This window comes from Stigmatopora nigra, chromosome 22, assembly GCF_051989575.1.
Source record: "Stigmatopora nigra isolate UIUO_SnigA chromosome 22, RoL_Snig_1.1, whole genome shotgun sequence".
Lineage (NCBI taxonomy): Eukaryota > Metazoa > Chordata > Actinopteri > Syngnathiformes > Syngnathidae > Stigmatopora > Stigmatopora nigra.
In genome coordinates this window covers 8209323-8220213 of record NC_135529.1, presented here as the reverse complement: position 1 = coordinate 8220213, position 10891 = coordinate 8209323, and the positions used below count along the sequence as shown (strand labels likewise).

At 38.4% G+C, this 10891-nt stretch overlaps 1 protein-coding gene across 2 annotated transcripts; it reads right to left on the bottom strand.

Moving 5' to 3' along the window:
• Window positions 1–4423: 4423 nt before the first annotated feature.
• On the bottom strand, window positions 4424–10744 carry LOC144215885 (cytotoxic granule associated RNA binding protein TIA1-like). 2 transcript variants are annotated; one of them, XM_077745083.1, is made up of 13 exons: window positions 10621–10744; window positions 10490–10546; window positions 9720–9816; window positions 9435–9533; window positions 8954–9008; window positions 8740–8827; window positions 8489–8564; window positions 7866–7974; window positions 7685–7783; window positions 7411–7495; window positions 7114–7252; window positions 6780–6928; window positions 4424–5570 (listed from the first exon to the last, which is right to left on the bottom strand). In XM_077745083.1, exons 2-13 carry the CDS (start codon window positions 10516–10518, stop codon window positions 5432–5434), a joined length of 1164 nt encoding a protein of 387 aa, XP_077601209.1. In that variant the 5' UTR covers window positions 10519–10546; window positions 10621–10744; the 3' UTR covers window positions 4424–5431. The 2 variants fall into 2 exon arrangements, with proteins under 2 accessions (XP_077601209.1, XP_077601208.1); XM_077745082.1 differs by having other exon boundaries at window positions 4426–5570; window positions 10490–10734.
• Window positions 10745–10891: the final 147 nt, after the last annotated feature.

Here is a 10891-nt window from a genome sequence, read left to right as displayed (position 1 = left end):
TACAATTACCAAGAAAAAACATGTTGTTCATTTGATTGGCACAAGGGGGTAAAAAAATAAAAATAAAAGTTCTAGTATATGTAACCGCATGTTTTGCGTCACTGCCGGTGACTGATACAAGCTTTTGTTTGCCCGTTGTTATGCATAGCTGAGTTTCTGTTAGGCATGCACATTGTTGGGAAATTGAGGAAGGCTTGTTGATTGTGCTTTTAGATTGGAACTGAGTGACAAGAGAAGAATGGTGCTGATTGGATTTCCAAGCAGTAGTTATTGTTATTACAAGGCCCTAGAGCAAGTTGAAAGATGTTTTGACGTGTGGTCCTTACCTTGAATAATACAACATGTACTAAACTTCAACTGTATGTTTCAATAACCTGTAACAAAAAAACTAAAGAAAATCAATCTTACCTTTATTTTTTTTTTCTCTTGTCATGAGATGAGGGAGCAAAATTGAGAGATGACTCACATTTTCAACAAAAATCTGTACAGTGGATGAGAGGGCACAAAGTCAAACACAGTACATAGTAATTCATTTTATAAACTATTAACAAATAAATAATGAACAACCATCTGCCTCAAAATAGAGGAGTGCCAACCCTTAAGACACTGAAATAAAAATACCAATTGCAGTATCATCATTTCCAATAAATATTGTCATTCAATCCTCTGGATACGTTTTTTAGAGGTTCTAATACTGTTTTTAAAAAAACGGTTTAGTGCAGTTTGTTGGTTTTTTGGGAACTATCCAAGCCAAAAACTGAATTATGATCATTCATAACACCCAACCCTAAAATTTACTACTATATATACACACTTTGTATCATGGGTAAGTAATAAGGTGAACAATTATGCCAAATTTTCAGTTTACCGTCATTACTTCTCATTGAATAGCCAATTTAACTATAAAAACATAATGATTGACACTCTGGACATTGGAACATAACAAAGCTAGGGTGACTCCTTTCCCCAGTAATTTCCATCATGTGCATTTTTCTATGAAACATGACTTAAGCTTACAGTCCATAAATTCATTTCCCTTGCTAAAGTACTTAATGCCATAGAATATTGGAATAAGCAAGTGACCTGACTTATTTCCTTAGCCGTTTGCTTGCTTGCCAGTTGCCCTTCCTCCCCTCTATCCCGCCCTTCCCTAATATCTGTCTGTGTTGTAATGTCGAGTGACATATTTAAGCGGGGGCTGTCAACTCTGTGGATGCGCAAATGGATGGCACAGCCACTGAGTGCTGGTGACAGATAAAAACACACAGGCCACATACATATATCCTCCCCTCCATTACTGGCTCACTGCAGCAAAGTCTCAGTTTGGTTATCCACATTTATGGCCGTCCTTTTGTTGTCCATTATAGATTTGAATGCCTATCTATTCTCCAAAGCGTGACCCTTCGTTCTTTTCGTTTCCTTAATGCTCAGCTCTTCTGTTTTTGCCATAAATCTGTCAATGGTGAAGCCAGGAAACCAATATTTATGTGGACTAAGAGAAATAAAACTGGAGGGGGAAGAAAAAAAATGGTAACATAATACCCTGTCCTGTCAAAAACGTCCTTTTCTTTGCTGACATTTGGATTTACACATTTCATTTCCTTGAGTGACAAAGTACATAAACATGCTTGAAGTCAAGGAGCTTGGCAAGCTTCTCCCATCCAATACACAAGGCCGGTTCTGGCAATTTTTTTCATCCATTTCGGGAAGGGTGGGAATGTGACACACAGTCTTTGATCCATAGAGCTCTCCTCAGTCTGTGCTAGTGATGAGAGATGATTCAAGTCAGATGGAGGATTTTTTTCCCATGTGGAGCATTACAGACAGTAGTAATATGATGAGTTAGCCGCAGGCTGCCTTTGTCCTACATAAGACTTCTTTGAGAGACTCCAAAGTATGCATCTGTGCACACAGGATGTGATATTAGCTTAAGAGGAGCCTAGCAGCTTCCCTGATCAAAGACTCATCTCCTCATGTCCATCTTCAGCACTGACAGCTTCAATAATGAGTTGACGCACGTCTGTCAGTGAAGGATTTCATGCTCGCAGAAAGCCAAAGTAGAGAAATGACATTCTGTTGAGCTCCAGCACCACCCGTGAACCTCATCAGGAAATGGCGTAGAGAAAATCAATGATTAAGTAAAAGTACGGTTGCAAAATTACTTGAGTATTACTACAAATACACAAAGTCCTCAATTATGTACATGCTGAATTTAAAATCTTGACATGTTTGAGTTATTTAAAGTGTTTTCCTATCAAGAATTGCCATAGTTATATTTTAGACAGTTTTTTTTACACCAATTGTTGTTCCTAATTTAAACAAAAATATTCAATGCAGGCTTGTGAACCCATGAAAATATGTTCCAAGTCATTTCTAACTATTTTCTATCACATTTGCACAAAAATTGACCCACTGATCAGTATCACAAATTGAATTTGACCAAATATGGTGAAACAGTTCCAGCCCACACTCCTTAGGTTTGACACCCATGTCAGAAGAGGATTATTATCATGAAACCAAACCAACAGAGTTTCCACTAATTTGTAAAGTTTTAAAAGCAATTGGTCAATGTGTATTTTAGAATGATATATTTTTTTGTCCATTCATTCTCAGAAGAATTTTCTAAGGTCACATTTATTTGGCTTTCCCACATTTTCACATCTTTTAAATGCTCCCATCTGACGTGTGCACACAAAATGTTCAGTGACTGCGTGGCTTTAATGTGACAGGACGCCTTAATCATGGATTAATTGTGTCATTAGCAGGTTTCTGCTGTTGGCACCACATTGGGTATGTCAAGGTTAATTACTGGAACATGTATATTTGCTGTCAACTGCTGTAGCGAGCTGTCACTCGATGTGGAAACACACACTAGCAATTCATGGGGTACCCAATGCATTGTGCTACTAAAGCTCTCTATTTTCAATACTATTTCCATCCATCAATGTACTTGTTCCATTCAGTCAGATGCCATTGATACAAAAAACGTTTTAATTATTATTATCCATTTCACCAAGAACTCCAAATACCGTAATATTTCCAAATGATTTCATCACTGAAGGTCATAGGTCGCCTGTTGTTTTATTTATGTTAGTGTAAATGACAATCGGAAAGATCCCCCATGAAAATGACTAAGTGACATTAGAAATCGTTTATCATACATCAATATATTACGTAAAGTTACATATATGAATGACAAAAATGCTGATGTTTGTGCGCATTTCACGAGAGGCAGAGTTATTGCACAGCATGATAGACTTCAAGTTATAAAGATTATGAATAAAATCCAAAAGTACTACTTAATGTTACCATACCTGATTTGATGTCGAGTTCCTTTTACATTTTTTTCCTCATATATGAAGGTTGATTCACATTTTTGGACCAAAGATGGACCGAATATACACTCGAGACTTCTGAAGGCTCAAAAAGTTTGTAGCCAACTCTTTCTCGTGTATTAAAGTAAAATCTGTGCATGTAACAATTAAACATAAGTAGGAGCACTTACGGATCTTTTTCACAAACAAAACCCGTGCATCTATATAAATATGGGTACTCATAAAGAGAAATCGTGGACGATCGAAAATGCACGTGTATAATTTGTTTGAAAAAACACCTGTTTAGGACAATTGTGATCACTTCCGAGAGGGGTGCGGCTTTCATTGACGGTTTTTTTTTTTTTTACTATATTACACATTAAAAAGGATCTCTTCCTGGTTTTATTTATATAGGCATGATCCAAATCTTGTCAATTGATCTTTTTATTTCGTAAATGGGAACTCAGGCAGTGGAATTGTGCAGTTGTGAGATAATGTCATGTTTGTTGTTGTTGTTTCTTTTTCCCCAGATGAGATCAGAGATGACATAAGTCAGACAAAGACAGCAAACCTCACCACTTGAATGGATTCCACTTATAACGTGCTCATCCTTCACTCTCTGACAGAGTCAGTCAAGCATGATTCAGTCCAGTCCTGGCTAAGAAGCTATCAAGAGACAAACCATTTATCAGCCTGTCAAACTTCTTTTTTTTAGGAGCCAGCCAGATTGCGTGACTATTTCAAACCGAATGCCGTATATGCAAGGTCAAAACCGCTGTGTATACCCAGTAGTTTGCCTGAAACATCACGTGAATAATAATAATTCTTGTATCTTACAATAAAATATATATTTTTATTAAAAAGTCTTCAAATTCCTAAACCGGTGAAGCAAGGGATAACAATCACCATCGCAGGTGTGGGAAATGAGCTTATGGCGCCCCCTGGTGTCTAAAATTATACAAACGATCAAAACAAGTTTTTTTAAAAAAGCTTGTGATGCAAACGTCACTTCTGGTTAACTGTTTGTGTACACTTCGCCATAATAAAAACAGTCGTTTTTTTCTTCATGATCATTTTAATAGGACAAAAGCAAGAAAAGATTGATTACAGTAGCAGTCATTATTTCTCAGGGCTAAAAGCTCTCTAGACAAAAAAAAGTGTGAAAGCAATTGTAGGCACTGCCTAAAAATGGAATAGTAGTAGAATCCTATCAGTTAAAACATAGGCGCTTTATAAGGCAACAGCAATGTAGGCCTCCCCTTCTCTGGCAAACAGAGCAGGTGTAAAGGTTGAATTCACTCAAGAGTTTTGTAAATATAAAAAAAATCATCACAACAGATCTTTAAAAAAAATGTCAAATATTTCTTTACATCAGGATTGTGTCCAACTTTTGTCTTTTTCCCTGCATGAAAGTCAGTGTCACATTTGGCAGTACAACTCTGAGAGTTAACTGTAGGGTTGTTGAAGCAAAAATGAAAGCAAGCACCCGCAGCTAACAGTTTTTAGTTTTTGCATATCAAATGGTGAATTATACTTATACGTGGCTAAAAGTGATCAGGCTGTCCAAACAAAAAAAAGGCTTTGCCAAATAAATTGGGCAGGGAATTGTGCAATTTTAATCTGCAGAGAAGCTGCATTGGAAAATGAATCCCTGCATTAAATCAGAATTTTTGTACAAATCATGTTTTCATTTCCTCCAAAAAAAGGAGCCATATTTTGGCAAAAATAATTAACAAAAAAAAACTATCCCTAATTTTGAGGAACAACAATGGAAGCCTTTTGTAAAATCTGGGAAAAAAAATCCTTTACAGTTTTGTCATTTACAATTCACCAACAAAAAAAATGGGGGGTGAGCTCGGGGATCTGAAGACAGTTTTGGCTTCCACACAGGCTGCAAAATACCAGCCTTGGGTCAAATAGCGCCACCTTTAATCTCGTGACTGCAATCCCTCCCCATTTACATAGGCCAGGGGTGAATTCTTCCAATCAGATCCACGTTCCAGTAAAAAGTCTTAGTCCTGCCAAAACAAGGTGTTGTCCCACAGCCCCCCAAAAGTTAAAGCCCCCCCAAAAAAGGCATACTGTTGACGTCAACACGTGCACTTTTTCCCCTTTTATCAGTGTGTGGGGTATCCTGCAGCTCCCATACCAGGCTGGTTGGTTAGCATACTCCCATTCAATCCCTGGGTGGGCTCCATAACCCCACCGTTACTGATGGCGCTCATGCCAGTCCATCCAGCATTGGCCGGTAAGTGACTGCAAAAAAAGGAGGTAGAGAGAAAAGACAAACAAAATGCAAGCAGGTTAGAAGTGATTAGGCGAAAAAAGGGAGCCAAAGCATGAATACACATTAGAGATAGTAGAAATTAGATTGGCTAGAATTAGGAAAGCAAAGTTATTAGTTTGTCAGACAATGCAAAAAAAAGAAGTTAATTACAGATGTTGACTGAAGAGCAGACAGGCTAATAAACACAGCAAGGATTACCAATTCAGAGCCATTCAATTGGAAAGTTAACGTTATTTGGCCAAAACATAAACATGACTGAAAACAGTGATTATGAATTTGGAGGGATTTTCATTTTTTAGAAGAATTTGGAGCTGTAATTCTACTCTATTGTTATGCTCTACTAAAAAGCCTTTCAATCCATGGTTACCAAGAATTTATACTGTGTATACTTTACAAAAATGTATGCTTTATTTGTAGGGATGGGGAGGACATACATGTAATGAAATAAAACACATTTTCACGTTGTGGCGGTGTTGGAAAATGAACATACAGTATCAAATGTGTGTTGATAGATGATAGAAAAACCCACCACAATTCTGATATGTTGAAATAAAACCTACCTGCCCAAACATGCAGTATGGGTGACTTATTACAAATTAAAATAATATATTGTGGATTGTAGAGTTGATGGCAAAGCAAAGCAGGGTTTGTTGGAAACTGAAATTTTCAAATAACTTTTAGTTTTAAATGTAAATTATAATTTGTAAAGTACCAGGAAGACATGACCACCAGTCAGATATTATGCACCAGGTCTCGCTATTCTTCATGTGGCACATTTGTGACCTTTAGGTCCGGACAATGAATGAAACTCCTTTTTAGAATTAAATTTTGTTTAAATCACTTATTTTATTGTTTAGAAACTCTGAAAACTGAAGTTACAATTTAAGTGTCAAAAACAGAAATTCAACATCAGAAAAACCCTGATGTGAAATGCTCGGAGGAGGTATAACACACAGGGGGTAAGAAAAAAAATCAACAAAAAAAAACAAACATCTTGTTTAGATGGTCATGGTGCGGTGCTGGTGGGAAAGTAGGTGGATGATGTGGAGTTGAGAGAGAGCTAGAATTGTCAGCGCTCCCCTTCTCAAGCCAGAGTTGGCCTTTGATGCCACAATCTTGGGGGTGCTTGAGTAGCAGTAGGTGGTGAAGGAGGGCCCTGCGCATGATGTGCTACTTACTTGAAGCCCTGCTGGTTCCAGGCCTGACCGTAGACACTGTAGGTGGGAACCTGCCACCCATTCGGGACATACTGGTTGATCTGAGGCCCGTTGCCATACCACTGGCCCCATTGGTTGTAGGCCTGAGCTGCGGGGAAGCTCATCTTGTTCTATGTGGAGGGATGAGTAGTTCAAGTAAAGTTGTAAAAGAGTAAAAAAAAAGTTGGATTGATGGGTGATGATAAATTTAAGAAAAGGAATGAATGGTTCGTTTGCAGTTTTATAGAATTGTAATGCGTAATAATATCAGTTTCTAACATAATTCCACATTTTTGTTAAAAAAAGATAAACTTACCTGAGGCACAGGCATTTGTTGCACCGGGTTCATCATTTCTGGGTTCTCTTTACCCCAATAGCACTTGACTATGTGACCCTCTAAAGCAGTCCCATTCACAGACACAATGGCGTGGGCTGCTGACTCATGTGCGTTGAACCTGAATATAAAAAAAAGAAGACAGAATTGATAAGTAATTCAAACGTAACACTTTAACATAGACTTGAATGTTCCACTGTAATAGATTGAAGTCATGTTATGATGAAGCACACCAAAAATAAAATATGAATGATTCACAATTGAAGCGTTTTCACATACCTCACGAATGAATAACCTTTATCTGGGAAAACTCTGATTTCCATAATTTGTCCAAAAGGTGTAAAGGTCTGCCGCATTAGTTGCTCTGGAAAGCAAAATTTTAATGTAAGGTTAATTTGGACTTAACCAAAAAATGACCAGAAATCTACAAATCAAACAAGAAATGGATTGTCCTTAAAATTAAAGCATTTTTTTAGGTATTTGATATTAATTACGCACCCTCCCGAAACAAAAAGGAAAGAGACAGAAGATAAAAATGCTAAAAATGTTTCACCTGTCAGTCCTGTGCTGACGCCGCCACAGTACACAGTGCAATTACTGGGGCTGGATTGGTTGACTACTTCATCAAACGACAGGTGCTTGGAGTTCCCAGCTGTAAGGCAGAGGATAAAAAGTGTTGTAGTTCATCTACAAACATGGGTGGAAATGGCAGCCAGATATTTACAATCACACACTTTCATAGTTGCTTTTTGGTGCGGGGGGCTTTCGTGTAGCCCAATTAGTTCGGATTTGCCTGCCTCCTAACCACTGACCCCCCATCTGCTGAATGGCGTTCTCCGCTTCCTGAAATAAAAAGGATAACAAATGACATAATTTCACACTTCATTTAACTAGAAAATAAAAACAAGCAAGTTTATAGGTGCCTTCAGTCTTTGGACAAAATTGGCCATATCACTATGTGTAGAGTACTTCAAGAACTTGTTAACATCACATTTCTTGCGATGAAATAGAAAAAAAACATCCGGCCAGATAAAACAAGAATCATTAATGTGACCTTCAACTTATACATAACCCAAACAAAGAAGAAAAAAATAACCTGCAGAGCTGAAGGAGAGAAGTGAAAAAATATATGTATTTATATTATCCGGAAAAGACTTCAGTGAGTCGGCCAACTATCGGCACTTGAAAAGTAGGAATTTTGGAACGGTACACTAATATTTTGTTCACAGAATTAAACGCTGCCAACTATAAACATCATAAATTGCAGTTTGTCATTTTGGGGCCAAAATGTCCATTGGCGAAGAGCATCCCCATTCAGTATTTATGTCTTATTTAAGTAAAAAAAAAATGGACATACCCATTTGTTGAAGAAAGACACAAAGCCATAGCCTTTAGATTTCCCTGTTGCCATATCTTTCACAACACGTGCATCACTGTGGAGAGAAAAAGAACAACTTGACAAAAACGAACACCAACATGTAATGCAACTATCACTCATTGCTCCAAGACTGAAGAGGAAATAGCCTGATCCCTCTTAAGCGGAATGGTTTTTGCCTTTTGCCAATAATTGGATGTAATACTGTAATCATTGTATGAAAAATGACTTACGATATTCTGCCAAATGGCCCAAAGGCAACTTTGACGTCTTCGGTAGTAATTTCTGGACTGAGGTCTCCAACAAAGACATGGAAGTGATCTTTCCAAAAACCAGAAAGTTATGTTCAACATTAATATTGTTCACAAAAAGACGGGGGTCACAAATTGGCAATCGTCTGTTAAAAAATAATCATAATAATTTCAAGTACCAATCACTTATACTTACTACTTGTGTCTTTTTTCTGGCTTGTTGGCGTTGTGGCCCAGTTGACTTTAACTTCCTGCAGAAAGACAAAAAAAGGCCAGGTGGGGTGGGATTTACAACAAGAAACCTGTGACCGGATCACGCCAGTTGACGTTCTGACAATTGATGTAAAGGATTGACCAAAAATAAGAAATTAAATTATTTTTCACGATTTTAAATTCAAGGCAGACATAAAATACACATTTCAGATACTGTGATGTTGGTCTACAGTAATTGAAAATGATATGTGACTAGAATTTCATCGGTTGGGGGCAAACACCCATCATTTAAGTATTAGGACTGGTTTCCATGGCAACAATGGCACATCACATTTAAAAAATCTCACATAACCAGTCCAATATTCCTGTGTATGTGTATAAAATTGGCCAAATTAGACAACTAACTACCCTAGAAAACCCAAGCCCACCCCATCCCCACTCACCCTGTAGTTACGATAGCTTACCTTACCCATTATTTTCCTTCCATTCATGGCTGCCAAAGAAGCAGCAGCATGCCTGTGGTCATAGAACTCCACAAAGCAGTATGGATCATTTCCAGCTGTCTGTTGATCGGAAAACAAGGCTGACATTAAGTCAAAACCCATCATGCCATGTCGTTCTTGATGAAACAATACACAATTCAACAAGATACGATGGCCATTGGAAGAAGACCACATCCCATACAGTATACCTAGTTCTGGCCTGCTATCCCATTGTCAAAACAATACTTACAGAGAGAATATACTCACATCAAAAATCATTTTACAGCTTTTGCAGGGTCCTAGCTGGGAGAAGACTTGTAGAATGAGGGGCTCCGTAACATCCCTGGACAGATTCCCCACGTACCTACAAAAGAAGGTAAAGGTGGAGAAATCGAGGCTTGGCCAAACAGGAAGTAGCATGCAAACAAAGGCGAGGGACCGGGCTAGCTTTTTTTTGGTGAATTCGACTGCAATTTTACGGTAGAAAAAAATTGTAAAAGGGGATGATTTATACGAGCCCGAGCATAAAAACGGAAAAGCCGCTTTACTTAAGTTGTTTAAGGCTGTCCCGACAAGTGTTGACGTGGCTCGGCTTTTAGATAACACTCGCCGGCTTGAACGGGCCTCGTGCTAAGTCCCACGGCAACCGTGGTAGGCGCTCATCTAATTCAAACATTTCTATTAAAGATGTTTTGAATTTAACCAAGTAAAAACACGATTAAAAATCATAATTACGGCTTATTGGAATGCGAAATACAACACTTACTACGTAAACTTGCATTGGTTAGCCATTCGGTATAACGCACAAAACCTCGTTTCCGGTGCCTCGCGCGGTTTAATAAAACCTTTTCGTCACATACGAATAATTTATCACGGCCAACGAGTACACGCTGAGAGGATATATTACAAGCAGAATAATAACTGCGTTTAAATATCCGCGTGGTAAATCTTTCCGAAGTCACAACGTGGATGTTTCTGAAGCGCCATAGCAGGCAGCGTTGCCATTCCAGGAGATAGACGGGGCCATTTGCACTTACAGTGTTCGGGGTTGGTCGTCGTCCATCATCAAGGTAGTGGTCGCGTCCTGAGAGGTCCTTAAATCAATGACATACAAATTGTTTTTGTGACCTGGGCGACGGAAGGGGATAGTCTGGAGCGCCAAAACTACCCGAAAACGTCCGTGGCTGAGTCCGCTTGCACACACAGGACATTCAGACAGACTCCGTCTGATGCAAACAATAGGAAGTTGAAGATGGCGGAAGAGCGGCGTCAGCAGCGTCACCCTGCGCGCCCTAATGAATTAAAATCAAGCGCACCCGTTTAAACAAAAAATACATTAAAACCAGCGTTTCTGTGCAATAAAAAGCTCATTGCCCACATGTTGGATGGAATAATGCAACTGTAATTTAATAGGAGATTGCATTTTTCTTTTTTTTATT

Excerpts from the sequence above, each read along its gene's own strand:
- LOC144215885 (XM_077745083.1), bottom strand. The coding sequence starts at position 10,518 with ATGATGGACGACGACCAACCCCGAACACT. Across the intron at positions 7,784-7,865 it reads ACCAAAAAGCAACTATGAAA|CTGGGAACTCCAAGCACCTG; the intron begins GTGTGTGATTGT and ends TCTGCCTTACAG. Across the intron at positions 7,253-7,410 it reads AAAGGTTATTCATTCGTGAG|GTTCAACGCACATGAGTCAG; the intron begins GTATGTGAAAAC and ends TTTTATATTCAG.